Genomic DNA, 20,770 nt, shown 5'->3' with positions numbered 1-20,770 from the left:
ACACCGAGATTCATGCCCCGCCCCTACTGTGTGGACATCCCTCCCATGCTCATGTGCTTACGCCTTAGCTGCAGTGCAGACCAAGTCCTGCCTCCATGCCCTGCACCTGACTCGCTCTGCGGCAGTCGTCGGCCCAGCCCTACGGGAGACATGAGGGCTGGCCGGCATTCGCCTTCTGTGAGATTAGGATAAACTAATCATTCTTCAACTGAGCTTTTTACTAAGACAAAGGATCCCAAATTCTTTCAGGCCCTAACGTGTCCCGTTTTTGCCTGGCTGGGACTGCAGTAACACACGCAATGCTCTTTTCCTAGAAAGGCATGTCCCGGGCATGGAGCTTTCTGGAATGCACCCCTGCATGCCCTGCAGGCCCCCAGCCTCCATCCTAGAACATGCACTGCCCTGAAAGAGCTGGGGGCAAAGGCGTCCATCCCCCACGACCTGGGTGCTACCTGGGGCCCACGCAGTGCCTGCTCGACCTGTCCCCATCGACACTTGGTACTCTGCGTGGGTCCATCCCCCATGCTCCTCCCCAGGGGGCACGGTCAGCACAGGGTGAGTTAGGTTAGCGGGAAGGGGTGTATACCTTCACCGTCTCTGGATTTCAACTGGAGGTCAATGCCTCCACACCCAGGTCCATCAAGCTAAACAACACAATCAGGGAGTTGACAAATGCTGCTGGGGTCCAGAGCACCCCAAAGGCCTCAGGGGTCCGAGTCCTCCTCTGTGACTGTCTGCCAGGCACAAGGATTCTGCGGAACAGCTTGAGGGCCAGGCGGAAGCAAGCAGGCGCCTACTGCCCCACCTTCGGCCCAAGCCTGACCCCGGACCAGCCCTCACTGCCCCAGGCCTAGGATGGTGCCTCCTCTGAAGGCAGACTCTGTAGAGCCATGGGGATGGGAGTCATGGGACCCGGTTCCAGGATGTGCTGCTGCGGCCCATTCATGAATGCTCTCCCTGCAGAACCAGGCTCTGGGCCAGAGCCCCACAGGAGACAACGACCATACTGGAGGATGATGAGCACGCTGGGGACAGAGACCCTGCTGGGGGACAGTGACCAAACTGGGGGATGGAGACCACACTGGGGGATGGAGATCACACTGGTGGACAGTGATCTCACTGTGGGACAGAGACCATGCTGGGGGATGAAGGCCCTGCTGGGGGACAGTGACCACAGTGGGGGACGGAGATCACACTGGGGAACAGTTGGCCTTGCTGTGAGACAGTGACCACACTGGGGGACAGTGGGCTTGTAGGACAAAGATCACATGGGGGGATGGAGACCATGCTGGGGGACAGAGAACACATTGGGGGACGGAGACCATGCTGGGGGACGGAGTCCACGCTGGGGGACAGCTTCCATGCTGGAAGATGGCACAATGTCACGAGGCTCCTGCCAAGAGCAGCCTGGTCCTGGAGGACAAGCCCGGAAGCCCCCGCTGCACCCAGTCCAGCTGCCTGCTGCTCCGGGTCCTGTGGAACCTGCATTGTCTTCAAAGCATGAGGACAGCATGAAGTCCCCAAAAGGCTCCCAGCTTAGGAATATCAAAAAATACACTTCCTGCAGGGGGCAGGAAGCAGTCAGCACATGCAGGGCTGCTGAATTAATCACATTTAGACTCCTTCTTTGAAGTAAATATTGCCAAACTCAGCGGCCTTTAAAGCTCAGCCATACCTACTGGTGCAGCAGAGCTGCTGACGGTGGGGCAGGGTTTTAACGAATGCTGCGGTTTTCCTGTGTCCTACAAACACAGCCCCATTGACACACTTCACCTGACTCAGCAATCGCGCCTGTCTGCATGTGGAGTGGTGGAGACACTGGCGCACACAGCCTGGGCAGTGGCAGGTGGCAGAGCTGCCATGTTTGAGGGGGACTTCTCAAGACAGTAGAAAAATGCTAATAGAACGTTAAATGTCTTGGGGAAACCATGGTCATTCTGAGAAAAAGGAGGCACTAGTAATGGGATTTGTCCACTGTCCAGACTCCTCAGCCACATGCATTTTACCAAACAGCAGCTGTGAGGGGAAGAAAGCTCCCTCGTCCTGCCTTCTAAATTTTAGGTGGGTTCTGCCTACACCCACTGTGAGCATGTCTACAAGAGGATGCACTGCGCGGCGAGCCCCTCGGGAGAGATGGCTCTGCAGGCTGGGTGAACGTAAGGAGTCCCTAGACTGACAGGTCCACAGGCCCTTCCACAGCGACAGGCACGGTCTACAATCCACCAGGTGAAGTGGCCTCTGGGCACTTGCAGTGGCTGGGGACTACGGAACACGTGGCCAAGGCTGCTATGCAGGACAGGGTGGCTCTGGACATTCGGCTCACTTCCCGTCAGCCAGCCACTCGGGGGATGCCACGACGTCCAACAAGGCTGCACTGCGGGCGTGGGGCAATTACACAGAGCTGCCTCACTTCCATGAAAGCCCATTTTATAAAATACAGGCACAACACACATAGTTCAAATGAACACAGGAAAGCAAGTCCAACTGGGATACAATTATGTGCTCGTGAGAAAACTTGAGTTTCCCCAAGTGACCCCCAAGGAGGCCTCTCGGAGCAGGACGCCCAGCCTTCCGGTCCCTGAGCTCGGTTGTCCTGGGACCTGGCACCAGCCTCGCACTTCGGTGACTGGTGCCTTCATGTTCCCCAAGATCAGGGAAGGAGGCAGTGCCGAGACATCCGCGCTCAGGGGCAAGAGGGGCTGCGTGGCTGCCGGAGTCCTCCAAGTGCGCATCAGCAGCAGGGAAAGTGACCTGTGAGCTTGGCGGAGCGTGCACGGCATGAGGCTCTGTCTTACTTGGGGCTCTCACAAGGACGACGTATCAATGTATCAACAATTTGCCTCCAAGTTCCTAAAATGATCATCTGCTACCTAAGAAGGAGTTAAAATCATGAACCCCAGATAACACCAACACGAGCACAAATGGAAGACAGACTCCTGCGCTCAGAGCACAGAGCAGAAAGGAGCCCTAGCAATGCTCTGCAGAGGGTGCGGCCACCAGTGCCCTGTCCCCACAGCCACAGGACCGGTGCTGGGATGTGGGTGGGCAGCTGTAGAGCCGCACATTTAGCCGGCAGCGTGTGCCCTGCACGTCCGTCCACGCAGTAGTCCCTTCTCCAGGACGCTCTGCTACACTCTCTCTATGGCACGGTGGGGGGCTCCATGCTGGAAAATCTGGGCTCACAGCCCAGCTCCATCGATTGCCATTCACTGTGCAGTCCCAGCGCTGAGGCAGGGCCGCTGCAGCCAGGAGTAAGAGGGACATGCTTGTGTGCTAGTGACTGCGTCTGCCGCTACCTGTCCACCCACAGCCATGAGTGGTGCCCACGGTGTGTACCTGGTTTGCTTCACAGAACTTGATTTTATGACAACTGTCCAGACTCACCGCACCAGAAAGCGGGGACTCTTCCCACTGAATGAAGGAGTCAGGGCATAGAGGTTTTGTGCATCATCACCACTGGAGAAAAATAACACTGCTGCAGTTTCAGATAAATAAAATAAATAAATAGAATTTACTGAGAAAAGAAAGTTTGTTTATCTAAATGTTGGAGAACGCAGGTTTCTTTGAGGGGAATTTTTATATCGAGTGTATTTTTATTTGCTGCATGAGGAGGCCCCTGGGGCTGGGAGGGTCGCAGGACAGTTCTCCCTTATGTCTAACCTCACTTCCAAGCCTACGAATGTTCCTTCCCTTTGACACAACTGCACACAACCACCAGGCTCCATAACTGACTGGTTATGATGAGGTTGTGTAGACTTGCGAATAGAAAAGAACATTTCCTGAAATAATCCCATTGCTTGCTTCTTCTTGCTTTAAAAAAAAGAAAGAGAAAGGGTCAGCATGAAAGCAGGGAGCAGCTGTGAACACCAGAGCCACAGGGGTCCCGCCCTCAACGCTGTGCCAGCCTGTCTTGCAAAGGCACCAGATGGCAGGTAGAGATTGATGAGAGACACTGACATGCAACAACCTGGTCCCTTCTGCTTTGGACAGTGACCTGCCCTTTAAGGTGGTTACAATCAGGACAAAATGTTTTTTGTGTTCATCCTTATTTGAACAGGTTCTGACATTCTTCATCTCTTTGAGTGGATGGGAATTTCTGGTGTCACTGGTGCTCAATTTGTATTCAGGAGAGGAAACTCTTTAAGGGACAGAAGAATGAAGAAAGAGGTCTCTAACACACGGACGGACGAAGCTCCCAGGCGTGGGACCGTGAGGGCGGGCAGAGCCCAGCCCCGCCAGGAGCCCCGTCCCCACCCCAGAGCACTGAGGGAGTGGGGTCAAGAGCATGGGGGAGCAAGCGCTCAGAGGTGCCTGGGTGTGCCACGTCCTCCGGGCCACGCAGCATGGGCACGGCTGTTACACGACCTGCCTCTCTGCTTCCTCCCTGAGGTCTGGGGGACTGGGGTCCCTTCCTCCCAAGGATCCTGGAGTTGGGCTGACTTACAAGCCCACCGTGTGTCCCCATGACCTCCCAGAGGCCTCTGGGCCCACCCGGAAGAACAGTCGCTGTCCTCGGCCCTGTCCTATCCACTTGGGGGCTATCCCCTGCACATACCCCAGCAGTTCTCATGGGGCCTGGACTGGGCAAGGCCCTGAAATCCTTCCTCTACCAAACAAAGCACAAACCAAATTGCCCTCGGGGCCACCCTGCCAGTGTTAGTGCCACTGTGAACCCCTCCTTGGTGCAGACGCATACATGAGGCTCACATCCACTGGGACGAGGTATGGGTATAGAGGTGAGGGACAGGCCTGTGGGGTGCTTTATCCTGCTTGAGAGAATGTCCTAGAACCTCCCCATTCACCCCAGAGAAGGAGGTGACAACACCCATGGATTTATCTATGACCACTCAGCAGAGTTGGCAAAGGTGCTGAGCACCTGCGGGGCCTGGGAATTCTTGAGACCCTACATCTGCACTAGCCGCTGGCTCTGGGATAGGACTCTGTTAAATGACATATGCTGCACCAAGATGACACTCCAAACACCCAAAAAGCTGAGGGCAGACACTCAAGCAGTGAGAAAAACCAGAAAAAAAAAAATGCATGAAGATACATACCCAACAATAATGTTAAACTCTTGCAGATTTTTTTCTAAATGGTTTTCACTTACCAAAAGAATACCTGAAAAACAAAAGAAGAAAAGTGTGTTAAAATTTTGGCTTGCTTTGACCAAAAACTTATGATAAGTTAAACCACCATATTTCTCCACCAAGTTGAGTGCTGCCCCCCCCAACCATGCGCCCAGGACAGTGGGGGGGAGGGGGCAGCCCTGTGGGCACTAAGCAGGACACAGAAGCCCCCGCCCACACGGCCTGAGCAGGGGCAGGCCCTCAGTGGGCCAATCAAAAGATATTTTGGGGATGAGCGAACGTAACACTTGATTTTCCTGCAGTGTAAATAATTTCCATCAAACACCAAGGAAAATGTCATAGCCTGGAATCTGAGAATTTAAGGGTACCCCATTACCTTGAGTACAGATGACTGGAAAAGGGACCTTAAATGAAAGGAATTTGGTGGGTTTTGTCTCCACTGCTACGATCTGAGAAAGACCTGTGTCCTTCCTACCGAATGGCATGGGAACAGTGGGACCGTCCCAGCAGATGGGGCTCTGGTGAGGCCTGGTTCGCTTTGCACACTTGGAGGGCAAGGTCAGAGTGAGCAGCAGACATGTTTAAAAGAGCCCAAGTCACAACATTTGAACCCCTGCAACACATCAGAACAAATACGGGGAACGGGTTGCACCTGGCTGCGAGCAGACTCCTCATTACGTCTCAGTCTCTGGCCCCGGACCCAGCCCAGTCACAACAGAACCCATGCTTGAACAGAGAAGAAAACTGGCCTCGGCCAGCTGTTACAAACGCTGGGCCCGTCCTCCCACAGCAGAAGGGATGGAGGCTCTGACATGCTGCAGCGTGGATGAGCCCTGAAAACACAGCTCAGTGAGCCAAGCTGCACACAGAAAGCCACACGGTGTGGGACTCCATTTACATGGAATGTCCTGAACAGGCAAGTCCAGAGACACAAGGTTGAGGAGTGGCTGCCAGGGGCTGGGGAGGCGGGCGGGGTGGCTGCTAACAGGCACGGGTTTCTTCTGGGGTGATGAGAATGTTTCAAACCTTGATAGTGGTGGTGGCTTCAGAACTCTGTGAATATATAAAACCATCAATGTGTACACTTTAAAAAGCTAAATTTTATGGTGTGTGAATTATATCTCAATAAAGATGTCAAAAAAACATAGTTGCTTAATGAAATGCATAGGAATGAAAGGCCGCAGGTTCTGAGATTTGCCTTGAAACCCTCGGTGTGGGGAGGGCAGGATCGCAGGGCAGGAGAGGACAGGGAGCCGGCTGCAGGTCCCAGGGGCTCCCCACACCCTCCTGCTTTTGAATGCATTCATGATTTTCCATTCTGGAATAAAAAGACACTGCAGGCGATGGTAAGAAAAGACATTTCTAAGCATTAGGGAAAATGAGTAGGACGGGTGGCCCGTCCTTCAACTCCAACGGGTGTGCTGATGGTCGGGCGGTTCTGGTGTTTTCTTCTTAAATAACCCCTTACCTGGTAGAGATACCCACTACCAACAGGCAAGATAATGCGTCTAGGATTTGCTTTTAACTGCAGAAAGCAAAGCTGCGAGGGGATGGGACACGGGGCTGCGCTGTCCTCCCTGCTTCTGAATGTTTCCTAATTTCCATAAGGAAACCTTTTAAACAGCCATCGTACACACCGGCTGGTTCCAGAAATAAACATACCCAATAGATTCTCCCAAGAAATAACCTTGTTGAACAGAGAAAGGGAAAGAGGCTGATTTTTAAAAAACCCATAAAGAATAAAAGTTTTACATTTTTATCAGATCACATTCGAAGGGACTAAGGTGGAAAGCTGTCAGGGACCCACCACAGCCCGGACCACCACAATGCAAGTGTCTGTGTGGGACAAGGGGCGCACCTAGAGATGCCACCACCTTCACGTCTGCCGAGGATATGTGAAATTGGGTTCTTTTGTAACTTCACCTGTTTTAAATTTTGAATTTCAAAGCTGCTTGATAGATTTTTCAAATATCAGGTTGTTTTAGCTAATTACATGAAAAACTAAAAAATCTTCATTAGTTTTATAGCTTTTATTATATTTTTCAACAGCTGCAACTTATTTTATAAGATACTGGCTTTCATGGAGTTATTTTGGGGGGTTATTCTGTTTTGTTCTTTGCAACTTATTTTATAAGATACTGGCTTTCATGGAGTTATTTTGGGGGGTTATTCTGTTTTGTTCTTTGCAACTTATTTTATAAGATACTGGCTTTCATGGAGTTATTTTGGGGGGTTATTCTGTTTTGTTCTTTAAAGAAGCTCTGATCCTTCCTTGTTCCGAGGGATGTAAATTTTGCTCCCAAACAGTCTATGTTAACATGTCACCTCTAACGGTCTGTTGAAACAGGGTCCTGCTCCAGCCGTGAGGCTCCCTACACCTGACTTGTAATTCACCAGGTGGCTCTCTACTAAGGCAGCAGAAGGAACCGGGAACTGGAGGAACCTTGACTGGGCTGCCTAGGCCTCCGGGAAACAGGGCACATCACTCCTGAGCTTTTGTCCCCACTCCTCCTGCTTCATTCTATCCTTGCAATTTTTTTATATGAGACTCCTATTTTTATAGGAAGCCTTTCACATAAGAGTACATTAGTTTTCAGCTACTCTTCATTTGTAAAAAGGCTTTGTGTACAAATATTTGTTCAATTATGCTCCCCTGGTTGTGGACAGTCTAGCTGTAAATTTGCAAGAATTCCTCCACTTTCTTGCTTAGCAAAAAGAACTTCCCCAAAGGCCTCCTGAGGAGGCATGTGGTAGGGAATTAATAATAGACCACATTCTTCTAAACCACCCCAGGACTCCTGACTTGTGTCTGTGGCTTATCATCCCTGTCACCTGGTGATGGCCAAACACATGCGTTTCTTTACAGAAGAAGCTCGTGATGAAGACGCCACAGGACTAAGAGCACGGCTTTCAGGGTGACAAAGCCGCCACAAAGGTTCTGTGTCCACCTACATCTGCAGGAGAAGCACTTGGAAGACCCATCAGGCCCCTACACCTCCCATCCCACTGCCAGGACGTGGGACCCCACCAGCACCGGCAAGGCCACGGCTCTTGGTCCCGCTGTGCAGGGCCACGGCATGGCCTGTCCAGCACAGGGAAAGAAATGGACAGGGCTTGCTGGAGACCACAGGGACAGGGCTGCACCACACACACCAGGCCCAGGTGTCAGCAAGTCAACTGGCTCACCGTGAACACATCGTGGCTTCCCTAGTGTTTAAGTTCATGCAACAAAGAAGACAAAATGTACTAATAAGAGATGCCTTTCCTAATGTCTGCCACCGCTTACAGAATTGCAGTGAGGCACTGACAAATCCCACATGGCTGCTGGGAGGCCTGAGGAGTGAGAAACACTGGGCTCCAACCCAGACAGCAACACGGAGCAACGCAGGGTGAACGCGGAGCACTGCCTTCCCGCTGCATGCTCAGCTCCCTGAGGAAGTGCGATTCAGCCTACAGCACCATTTAAATAACCCCTAAAAGCTGAGGACACAGTGCTGGTGGTTGTTTTGACACAGCACCAAAGGCAGAAACAAAAACGGGGGAAGACTCTCAGGCTCAACTCCATGAAAGCAACCTCGTGTGTCACATGCAGCAATGGGAAGCAACAGGGGTTACATTGCACATGCGTGTACTCTAAAAAGTACACGCCACTGAGGGGCAGAGGGTTATAGGCCTGACATGTCAAGGTCTATTGCAGAAGAGAAAGCAAAGAATATTCACACCAAAGGAAACTGGCAAAGTCACGACAGAAACAAAACTGGCAAAATCAAACAAACAAAAATTAATCGTCAGTGAAATGTGTGCTAAATGATGTTATTTCTCATTCATCAAACCCTTAGAGAGTTTCCTGGAGAACGCAGTACTCTGTGCAGGGACGGTGCACCTACACGACGGGCCACGGTCAGCGGCGCCTTCCTGCAGCACTCGGGTGCGTCCCTGCACGGCACACACCCTGACCTGACAGCCCCACCTGTGGGAGTCTGGGCCACCCCATAAGTCGTGGTGTGTGAAAGATCCATGAACTATGAAGCTGGTCATTGAAGCGTCATTTCCAGTGGTGAAAAACCAGAAACCACAGAAGTATCCAGCGGTGGGGAATGGTTAAATCAATACATCTCACAGATGCTCAATCACCACCACACAGCACTGAACACCCACAGCAGAGGTGGGCACAGTGCGGGTGACTGGTGGGACAGTGTGACTGTCCTGTGTAGACAGAAGCATAGTCAGCAGAGGCGGTGGCACCAGCACCAACAGCTGCTCTCCTGCAGTGGCATGGAGGCCATTCTGATGTCACCAGCTCTGTGTCTGCTCTCGTGTCAGAACAACAGCACTGCCAAAGGCTGTTGTGAGGGACATCCGCTGACATGGGGAGATGGATATTCATAATTTGATCTGAGTGAAAGGACTCTCAAGCAGTTATTTCAAATATTGCTGTAAAAGGCTGTGTAATAAAACCTACTCAAGAACTAAGGGAAACACACAGTGAATAACAGCAGTGGGCTGTTACTTCTGTTAAAAAGAAACCCGGGGCAGTGAGCTGCACGGCAGTCTCCAAAAGATACGTCCACATTCTGATTCCTGAAACACTGTCTTATTTGGAAAAGGGGTTTCTGCAGAGGTCATTAAGTCAAGGGTCTGGAGATAAGATCATCCTGGGTTATCCAGTGGGGCCCTAAATCCAGTGACTGGTGTGCTTATCACACAGAGAAAGAGGCACTGGGAGATCTGACTCAGATGCAGAGGAGGTCATGTGACCAGAGGCAGAGACTGGGGTGACACAGCCACAAGCCAAGCAGCGTCACAGCCGCCAGAAGCTGGAAGAGGCAGGAAGGCTCCTCCTTGGACACCTAGATCTCAGATTCTGGCCCCTTGGAATGTGAGAGAATGAATCTCTGCTGTTTGAAGCCCCTGTATGTGGTCGTTTGCTGCAGCCACACAATGTCAGCTGTGCATCTCTCATGGGGTGAGGTGACACATCTCCAGCCCCAGGTGACCTCACAGCACTGATTCACCTGCCAGGGAGCCAGCTCACACCTGAGGACAGGCAGGAGCCCTGGGGCGAGCATCCCACACAGGCAGTATCCCAGCCTGGAATACACGACCACAGCAAACAGCAGACACCTGCCAGAAGGAACACTCTGTACTTTGAAGGCACGCATTATTTTAAAACATTGATGTCATAAAAGATGAATGCCCCCGATTAGAGGACACAGAAGAGACATGACAACTAAACCCAGTGTCTAAAGCTGGACTGGAAAATAAGCTCTATGACGCTGATCCCCACAGGAATGTCACAGAATGCTGTTCTCAGGACATACACCCTGAAGTGTTCAGGGATGCTGGGGCCCATCAATTACGTCACAATGGCCGATAGCACTGTTCTGACCATCCACATCCTCACAGATTTCTTTGTTTAGTTCTCCTTTCAATTACTGAGAGTGATGTTAAACTCTCCAATCATAAATTGTGAGTTTGTACATTTTTCCCGTGGTTCTGTCCATTTTTGCTTATCAAATCGTGAGGTTCTGTAATGTGGCGCACGTGCCTTTATGATCATCGTGTCTTCCTGATCAATCGACCCTTCTGTTATCATGAAATCTCTGTGTCGCTGGTGATATTCCATGTCCTGAACTCTACTTTGTCTGAAGTTAATGCGGCCACCCTAGCATTCCGACATGTTTATGTGGTATATCCTTTTTGTCCTTTCCAACCTATTTGTGCCTTTATATGAAAGTAAATCTCTTTAAAACTGCATGACTTGGATATTGCTTTTTAAAATATTTTCTAGATCTCTGTTATTTAATTAGGATTTTAGTCCATTAGCATTTAACATAATTATTGATATGGCTGAATTAGCTCTCCATTTGGTTATTTTTCACTGTCCCATCTGTTTTTTTAATCCTGTTCTTCCTTTCTGCCTCTTAGCTTAAGCAAACGCATTAAACACTCCATTTTAATTAATCTGTTGGTTCTTCAGCTGAACCTGTTTGCATTTTTTAAAATAATTGCCCTATGGCTAACAACATGTATCCTCCACCACTCACAGGAGGCCTACAGCTAGTATTTTACAGCTTCACGCACAATTTAGAAACCTTACAAGTTCAGTGAGGTCCCCACCTCCCCTTGTGATAATGGTGTCATGTATAATACTACACTGTAAACTCCACATTACAGTACTATAATTTTTTGCCTTAAATAGTTTCATGTATATTAAAGAAATTAAGAAAAAAGAAATACAGATCATTTCATATTTACCCACAGCTACCATTTCCAGTGCTTTTTACTCCTTTCTGTAGATGTGAGTTTCTGTCTAGCAACAATCCCTTTAGCCTGAATATTCTTTTAACCTTTTTTACAGCATGTCTGCTGGCAAAGATCTCTCAATTCTCATTTATCTGAAAATGTCTTAACCATGCTTTCATTTTGAAGGATATTGTCACTGGGTATATCTCTGGGTTGTCGATTGTTTTTCCTCCAGCACTGTAAAGATGCCTTCTGACTGCCTCTGCCTCCGCTGGTTATAGGAAGCCTGATATCATTTGAATCTCCATTCTCCTGAATGTAGTGTCTTTTTTTCCAGATGCTTTAAAGACTGTTCAGTAGTGTGGCTGTGACGTGCCCACGTGTAAGTTTCTTTCATTTCTGCTACTTAGGATTTGCTGAGCTTCTCGATCTCTAAGTTTTTGTGTTTCGGCTGTTACTTCTTCAAGTACTTTTTATGCCCCATTCTCTGTGTCCTCTTTGTTGGGCTCTATTTACATGTATGTTAGGCCACCTGCTGCTATCCCACAAGTCACTGAAGCTCTATTCATTCATTTTGATCTTTCCTCTGCTTGTTCTTTTATGTGGACAGTTTCCATTCATTTCTCGGGAAGTTCACGGAGCCTTTCTCTTCCGTTTCCACCTGCTGTCAAGCCCATGCAATGGGTTTTCCAGTATAGCTACTGTATTTCTAAATTCTAAAATTTACAACTGGCTCCTTTTAAAGATTCTACTTCTCTGCTAAATTTTCCATCTGTTCATTCATTACAACCACAACTTCCTTTAAGTCCTTGAATGTATTTATAAAGCTTCTAATTCTAACATCTGGGTAATCTCAGGGTTAATCTCTACTGACTGTTCTTTTTCCTCCCTCGTTAGGAAACATACATCCTGCTTCTTTAAATGTCTAGTAATTTTTTATTCTATAGTTGACATTATAAAAATAAAAAGATTATTGAAAGGTTGATTGTATTTGCTTCCTATGAAGAGTGTATGAATCTGTTCTGGCAAGCAGTTAATTTACCGAATAAACTTGATCTTTTCAAGGTTTGTTTTCAAGTTCTGTAAAACTTGGTTTCGAATAACCCTAATTCTAGGGCTAGAGGAGCCCTGCTCTAAGGTGTGGCCCTTCTGGGGCAACTAAGTGCTTGGGGTCTTAAGCAAGGTCCCTCCAGATGCTGGGTGGAATGTTCATGTCACCCAGAACTATGTGACCTCCAGAATCACCACTGAGCCCACAGATCCCTAGCTGCTGTTCTCTACTGAGACTCAAAGAATCCCACCCTCCACATTCTTGGCTTACTGCTTACCCACAGATGATAGGGACCCTGTGTTGGTTTCTGTGGCCAGTCTCTGTGTAGCTCCTCTCACTTTGGTACCCAGTCATACAAGCTCGAGCTGCCCTGAACTCAAGCCTCTGCTTCTGCAGTTCAGCAAGGCCTCGGTGCCCCGCTGTGCCCTCCCCGGCTGCCGTACAGTGTGTGCTTCAGGCAGAAAGCCCTGTGGTCCTGTGCTGCCTGCTGTCCAGTGTCCAAAACGTGCTGTCTCATATTTCACTTGGTTTTACTGTTTTATGGTAGTAAGGCTGGTCCCATGCCTGTAACTCTGTCACGGGAAGAGGCGAAAGTCATAAATGCTGGTCTTTTATTTTTAAAGACTGTTTTAAATATGAAACATCTTCTTAAACTCCCTGTCTGGCTGGCTTGGTGGCTCACAGCTGCTCACAGCCGGGCTCCAGGCCCAGCCATGCTCCATGCTCCCTTGTCCTTGCACCTTCAGTTTTAGCTGTTGCTCCTCTGGAATCCCCTGATGATGATGGGCTGTGCTCTCTGGTGTCAAAGGAATATATATCTTTTGTCCTATTAAGAAAAACCACAAAATTTAAGAAAACATTTGTAATATTAATTATAGAAAACCGTTCTGGAAACAGCTGATTCATATGTATCTAAAAACAAGCTACTGGTGAAAAACGGAATTCACACAGAAGCAAATGCAGAGGGCTGGAAACTGATTTCTCCGCAGTTCCCTGCACACAACTAGTCCTTTATCCTGTGAGGTTGCTCCACGCACATAGGACCACGTGGGAGCATGCAATGGCTGCAGAACTTCCACACACCACCCCGGCCACGATGGAAAGGAAACAAGCTGGATGCTGGGGGACAAATCCCTCCTTTGCTTCCCACATTCGCTTTATTGTGGCTGCAACTCTCTACAACCTTGGACACCAAACTCTGTAATTACAACCACCATGAGGGGGGGTCCAACGTTTGGGCTGGAAGGAAGCATATCTCCTGGCAGGTCTTGGTGGGGCAGAGATGCTGGACAAGATGGGACAGAGCCCCTGGCAGGCCAAGAACACAGTGATGTCTTCCCGTCTAGGGCCGGGGCAGCAACTGCCAACTGTGGGGAGTCTTCTAAGGCAACTGACCCGAGGCCAGAAAACCACCTACAATGTGAGGCCTGGAAAGTCCCGGACATTACTTTCAACCCCATGGTAGATGTTCAGAGTAGACCAGAGAGGCCAGAGGAAAGTCACCTGACCCTGAGCTGCACAGTGAGTGCCTGCGGGGACCACCTCTGTGCTCATCCACATCTAGTGCTGACGTTGCTCTGGAAGCTGCTGAACAGAGGATGTTAGCAGGCACCCCGGCACAACGAGCCCTGTCTTGGGTCCCCCTGGCCAGCCTGAGGTCACAGCCCTCCACTTGGGGTGAGCCATGCACTGTAGGGCCCTACACACAGGTGCATTCGTGACTTGAGTTACGACCATCTGCTATCAGACATCCAGAGAGGCCCCCGGCCGTCAGCTCCCACACCACAGCACGCTCACCTGCAGGACTTTGAACACGCAGTGCTCTGCGCTACCCATAAAGCTGAGGTCTTTTCACAAGCAGGAACTAAGCTCGAGGGAAGAGTTAGATATCTGAGACAAACTCTGACAAACTGCGGCAGGTCCAGTTTTCCCAGGTAGTTTAGAAGCATGAAATGATCATGAAGATGTCCACGATGGGCACCCCTGAGCACCCAGCTCTGTGGGGGTGACTGCCACCCCTCGCACCCCTGGGTCCTTGAACCTTGTAAAACTAAAATAGGAATTCATTCATTATGCATCAAATACATCTATGCCTGTCAAATCCCTTCACATGAACTAACAAACAGATAGCAGCCCAGGCAGGAGAGAGGGGCACAGCCCCCGCACCCACTCGGGACTGGGGCTACAGACCAGGGTGAGGCAGGTGGGGGAGACGGTTCCGTGGGTGTTTGTGGGACACTGTTACGTTTAAGCTTATGTTTAAGTCCTGGAGCCAAAATAAGTTTTTCACCACTGTTAGTTAAAAATGGAGCAGCTGAGTACAATGTCACCTGGACTGGCCCCTTGATATCTCCTGCGGCTGCTGGCCTCTGCCCTGGGCACTCTTTGAAGTGGATCCGCTGTCCCTTCCGTCTGGGAAGGAAGTGCCAAAGGCAGCTCCTTGCAGGAAGGAGGACCCCTGAGATGCCCCGAATTTGGTCCAAGTTTCTAGAGATAATCTTTTCTTCCTTCTGGGGGTTGGGAAGATGGAGAAAAGATTGATTGTGCATCATCCTGAATAGCAACAAAGAAACCCTTCAGGGTTATTGCCAAAGTAAAGCACAGATAAAAGAGTCAGAAATCCAAGTTTTTGGAAAAGTTGATGCTAACTGAGGAAACTGGAGTAGAACCTATAATCAGGGTTTCCAACATTCCGTGAACTTCTGTTGTTTTAGAAAGGCCCATGATTCTTCCTGAACGTTATTTAAAATTATATGCAATGACAGTTGTCAAGCCTTGGCTCTCTCTGTCTCAAATGTTTTTGAGCCCAAGGTGTTTAAATTCCTAGACCAAGAGGACAGACACTCAAAGTACCAAGATAAATATGCACAAGTCCATACTGACACAACAAAGAACAGAATAAACAGATAAAAGGGGACCAGACACAAAGCCCCTGTGCTGAAGAACTCCTCATCACCATGCAGATCCTCTGCCCCTGAGAGGATGGGCAGAGACCCCCATGCCTCTCATATGGACTGCACATAGCGACCTCTGCCCAGAGAGCAGAAGGGAAGGGGGAAGGGTTGCTTCATGGCACAGAAACCCACATGCATGCTGTGCCAGGCGCTCAGGGCAACACTGGTGGGGACAGTGTGCTGACTGTGAGCCTGGCCCGCTGAATGAGGAGCTCTCCTCTTCGCTCTTCCTCCCACACCCACAGCCCAGTCGAACCATGGGGAAAACTTCAGACACTCCCCATGGAAGAGCTGCATGCGAAACCCCTGAGCACCCCCACAGCTCTCCGGCACCCCTACAGCACGTGCAGAGCTGCCACAGCCCAGAGGAGCCCAAGGAGACACAACGGAGATCCCGGGGGTCCTGGGTGGGGTCCCAGGAAGGAAAGGGGAGGTGGGAGAACTGGGGAATATGAGTGAAGTGTGGACTCAGTTAGCGAGCAGAGTGGCAAATGCCCCGCTGCTGCCAGATGCTGATGACAGGAAATGGGCATGGGGCACACGGCACTCTACTGTTCTCAAAGTAATGCTGTGGTCTGCAGTTGCTCTGAGAGACTAAGCGTACTAAATTAAAAAACAGTCAAGGTGGCCAAGCAGCAATGAGGTGTGTGCTATCAGGACAGTTGTGTCCAACCTTGGCATCTGCTTGAAGCAAAGCAAATGCACATGCACAAAGATGCCTGGCCATGCAGGGGAGGAGACGAAATCAGTCTTCCTGGACCCCTGTGAAAGTGCACACCCTCCATGTGAGGTGCCGAGGATGCGCCGATCATTGTGTGAGGCAGTGACTGTGTTGCTCGAGCCACTTCCCCGCCATGGAGGCATCCATGGCCCCCGCCATCACCATGTGGATGCACTGGACTCCTGCCTGCAGCACTGAGTGAGATGAGCACATCAGGACAGCAGGAAGGCAGTCCTGGCAACAGAGAGCAGGAGGAGGCATGCTCCCCTCACAGGAGTGCATGCGTGAGGACCACCAGAGACTGCCCACCTAATGGTGCACCAGCCACAGTCGCCATGAAACAACGCCCGTTTCCACCCTTGCCGTTCAAGAAGAACATGCAGTGAATGAAATAACCCCTCTCCAGGAAACCAGCATGGCTTCCGTGTGGACCTGGATGTCACAGTGTATGCACATAGAATGTGTCTCTGGCTGCTCGGGGACCCATGCGTGCATCCAGCGAAAGATGTGCTCACGGCTGAGCCATCAACTGCAGCAGCCCCTGGTGTCTCCTCGATGACTCAGCCTACTTTCCACTTCAGCACACCCCCACCTGTATGGAGTGCTGCTCAAGTGTTCCCGGGTCCTTTGCCAGGGACGGAGTCCTAAATGGCATGGTGTGTCTGCCGAGGTACACGGGCCAGGAGTGGGGGGTCGGGTCGCCGAGAGGTGGAGTTGCTCTGCAGACAGCACTCGGGCAATGCCTCCTCCCCTTCTCTGCAGGGTGTCTCTCATGCTTGGCCTCCCTGACCCTGTGCCCCCACCCCACCTCACAGCAACCCAGCATCTCTCCAGTGAGGAGAGGGTGCAGGCGAGGACAGAATGTGCTGCAGGGAGGCGGCCCCCAACACTCCATAGCCCTGTAGACCATGGAACAGGTCAGCAAGGTCAAACTGAAGGTCTCATCGAAGACCCAAGCCTCCGCCTGTCTGGGTTTAAGGTCCACTCTCTAGGAAGTGACACTGCCCCACTCCACAACCCCAGGAGACCCCACATCCTCTACCAGCTCTGCATAAGCCATCAAGCCACCCAATGGGAGCATTTACCAGAGGACAGATGCCTCCTGCATGGAGCCTCCCACAGGAGCCTGGGGAACTGCAATTTGCTACACGTCCACACAGACAGCAACCACCAGGTCCACTCCCCACAGGTCTACAGAGCCAGCATCCCTACCTCCACTTCCTACATGTCAACAGAGACTCCCACTCCACATCTACTTCCTGCAGGTCTACACAAACCCCCCCCCCCCCCCCCCCCCCCCTTTCTCCCCCCCCCCAGGGACCCCCCCCCCCCCCCCCCTTTCTCCCCCCCCCCAGGGACCCCCCCCCCCCCCCCCCTTTCTCCCCCCCCCCAGGGACCCCCCCCCCCCCCCCCCTTTCTCCCCCCCCCCAGGGACCCCCCCCCCCCCCCCCCTTTCCCCCCCCCCACATGCCCACCCCCCCCACCCCCCCCCCGCAGGACTACAAAAACCCCCCCCCCCCACATCCACTTTCTGCAGCTCTACATGGACACCCACCCCACATCCACTTCCCTCAGGTCTACATGGACGCCCGCCCCACGTCCACTTCCTGCATGTCTACACAGTCAACCACCCCACCCCAGAGCTCTCTCTCAGAACTTAACCTTCTCTCACAGAGTCTTCTGTGCTTCCCCTGGTAGGTGCCCTCCCTTTTCTGGAATGTAGAACTTTAAATAAGAGTGCATCCCTTTCTCGGGCCTGTCAGAGTAACCCGTTCTTCCTGGCCCCTCCTTGACTCTCACATAGGTGATCCATCTGCAGCCTGCCCTGATATGCCCTTTGTGTCCTCACAGAGCTCCTTCACCCCTCGTGGCATCCCTGGCACCCATTGTCACCTCCGCAGCTTGGAGCCCACTCCTCCTGCCAGCGGCGAGTCTGGTCTTGGCCCCAGCACATTAGGAGGGGTGAGGGCAGAAGGGGCATGCCACAACGTCAGGCACCCCCAGAGTGCTGCCCCCACTTGGGGGCTCCTGTCCCACCTCTCCAGTCCCCATGGCTCACGCAGGCTGGCAATGGGGCCTCCTTGGTGGGGACATGCCACACCACACAGATATGGATTTTATTTTCAAGGAAGAAAGGTCACTGTGTTTTGGTTGATTGGCACCTAACAGCCTCCACCATGGCCTAAGTAAAACGATGATGCTCCTCTGAATTAATCTGAGAAGAGAGCTGCCCAGTCCCTCCAGTTGCCAGGAGACCTGTATGTGTCTGCAGCGTGAACCATCACAGAACGCCGAGTGACGATCACCCTGCTCTTCTTACTCACCAGACCTGTCCGACGTTGACCAGGGACATGTAGAGGACCCAGAGAGCAGCCATGAGGACCATATTGGCACAGCCAGTTATCAGGATGAAGGATGAGATGCCCAGTCCAAGCAGAGCAAGGAAGTCCAGGTTGGAGTTCATGTCTGACCAGTCCATCAGCCAGATGACAGTTGGGGCATAGGCCAGGGCATCCCAGCCCACCCTCCCATGAAAGTACTTCTGGATGCTCCTCAGGTACGCTCTGCAAGGCAGCAGCCCTGTGTCTCCAATCAGCTGCTTGTTCTGATGGAAGGCCACCAAGAATGCCACAACTGGAAGAGAAGGGAGAGGACAGAGGGATGTGAGTGGAAGCAAACCTTCTGTGGACACCAGCGGGGGTCTTGGCTCGGTGAGAAGAGGAGGCAGAGTCGGAGCAATGGTTTGGAATGCAAAGTACAGACTGAGTGTGTTGGCGGATGCGATTATTGGGAAAACCAACCTGGAGAAGACTCGATGTACATGTATATGTATACAATACCCATGTCTTATCTACTTACAGGTATTGTGTATGTGTAAGTAAAGTAGACACACATTAGTATAAAACACTCCTGTTACATACAAATGTTCAGTTGACCATCTTGGGCTGCACTCAGTACTCGCTGCTGTGAAACCCATTGGAAGAACCCACAGCTCTGCAGATAGCACTACTCCCAGAACATGCCACGGGTGTGGCGCCAACTGCTTACATGGAAATCATGATTCCCTCCTGCAAAGCCCAAGCTTCCGAGTTCATTTCTTACCACTCACACCCCTCAAGAGCACTTTCACATCCTCTGCACGTCAGTGTTTACAGGGACGCGTTTGCACAGAGAGGCTGCTGGGGAGAGAACCACACGCCTGTCTGTAAACCTGAAGAACAGAGAAACGCTGCATCCACCAGGATAGGAAAGGCCCAATGGAAGCTTCCATATAGACTCTCAGGGACCACCAAGACCCCCAGGTGGAAAAAACTCATGCTGAAGAGCTGTGTGACATGATCTGCACTTTGTAAAAAGCAAAATAATATCATGCATTTCTACAGTAAATAAAAATGCATCACTGGGTGGGGCTGAGATGGAGGCAGGAAAATGGGGTTTTGCTTCATCTCCACTCCAAGTATAAAACATCCACTGTCTGGCCCTTTAAGAAAAGTGTGCAACCCCTGGTCTAAAGCAAGAAGAGTAACAATGAATTGTGTGTTTGTGTATATATAAAGAAAAATGCATGAGAAAATAGCACAAAAGACAGAGGGAGAAATCGGGAACATACTACTAAAAGGACCTCACACTATACACAGAGTGTTATACTATTGCATGAAGGTAGATTCAAATTAACTTAAAGTGTATATTGTAAATCCTGGGGGAAAGCAATAAAAACTTTAAACAGTTTTAAATAATAAGTCAATTCAGAAGGTAAAACAGAATCTTTAAAACATTGCTCAATTAACCAAAGAGAAAACAGAAAAAGAGGAAAAAAGAAAGAGAAAAGAAGGAACCAGTAGAAAATAACTGGAAAGACAGTAGATTTTAATCCATCACTTTAAGTGGGAATGCTCTAAACACACCAGTAAAGACAGAAATCGTAGATTAGATTTTTTAAGAAGGCAGGGTCAAAATCTATGCCATCTACAAGCTATCCACTTTAAATATAAAGATATAGGTTAAAAGTAAAAAAGATACACCATGCAAACACTAATCCAAAGGAAGCTGGAGTAGCTATATCTAATATCATAAAAAAGTAAAGTTAAAAACAAAGAATAACACCAGGGATAAAAGAGGACATTGCATACTGATGAGGGTTCAACAAGAGAACATCGAAATATTAAATGTGTATGAACCTAACAATAAAGATACACACATACACATAGGAAGCAAAAAGTGATAAAAGCTGATAGAAGCAATAGACCAGTCAACATTTATAGCTGGAAGTTTCAACATTCCTCTCTGTTTTCAACAAATCAAGTAGACAGGAAATCAACAGGGCTACAGATCTGAACAACAATAATAACAAACTTGACCTAACTGACATTTATAGATTCTCAGCTAGCATGAAACAGTAAGCCACCACTGTATGACATTTATAGAACACTCCATCCAACAGCAAAATATGTATTATTTTCAAGTACCAATGGAACATTCGCCAAGACATGCCACTTTGTGAGACATGAAACAAATATCAACATATAGAAAAGAATTAAAATCTAAACATATGTTCCCTAACCACATAGAATTAAACAAGAAATCAATAACAGAAAGTTATCTGGAAATATACCCAAATATTTGGAAATTAAACCATATACTTCTAAATAACCCATGGCTTTAAGGCGGGGGGGGGGGGGGGCCCAAGGAAAAAAAAAAAATTTTTTTTTTT

At 50.0% G+C, this 20,770-nt stretch overlaps 1 protein-coding gene across 1 annotated transcript in view; it reads right to left on the bottom strand.

Annotated features, from left to right (window-relative positions):
- The window catches only part of LMF1 (lipase maturation factor 1), a 121,781-nt gene that overhangs the window by 88,421 nt on the left and 12,590 nt on the right, over window positions 1-20,770 (bottom strand). The window contains exons 2-3 of the mRNA XM_008570575.1: window positions 18,384-18,693; window positions 5,108-5,118 (exon numbers count right to left, since the gene is read on the bottom strand). Of these exons, the coding sequence (XP_008568797.1) occupies window positions 5,108-5,118; window positions 18,384-18,693 (321 nt within the window). The remainder of the gene's footprint in view (window positions 1-5,107; window positions 5,119-18,383; window positions 18,694-20,770) is intronic.

Source organism: Galeopterus variegatus, unplaced genomic scaffold (assembly GCF_000696425.1).
Source record: "Galeopterus variegatus unplaced genomic scaffold, G_variegatus-3.0.2 Scaffold615, whole genome shotgun sequence".
Lineage (NCBI taxonomy): Eukaryota > Metazoa > Chordata > Mammalia > Dermoptera > Cynocephalidae > Galeopterus > Galeopterus variegatus.
Note: the sequence above shows the minus strand (reverse complement) of the source record. Positions and strands in the feature narration are given on the sequence as shown.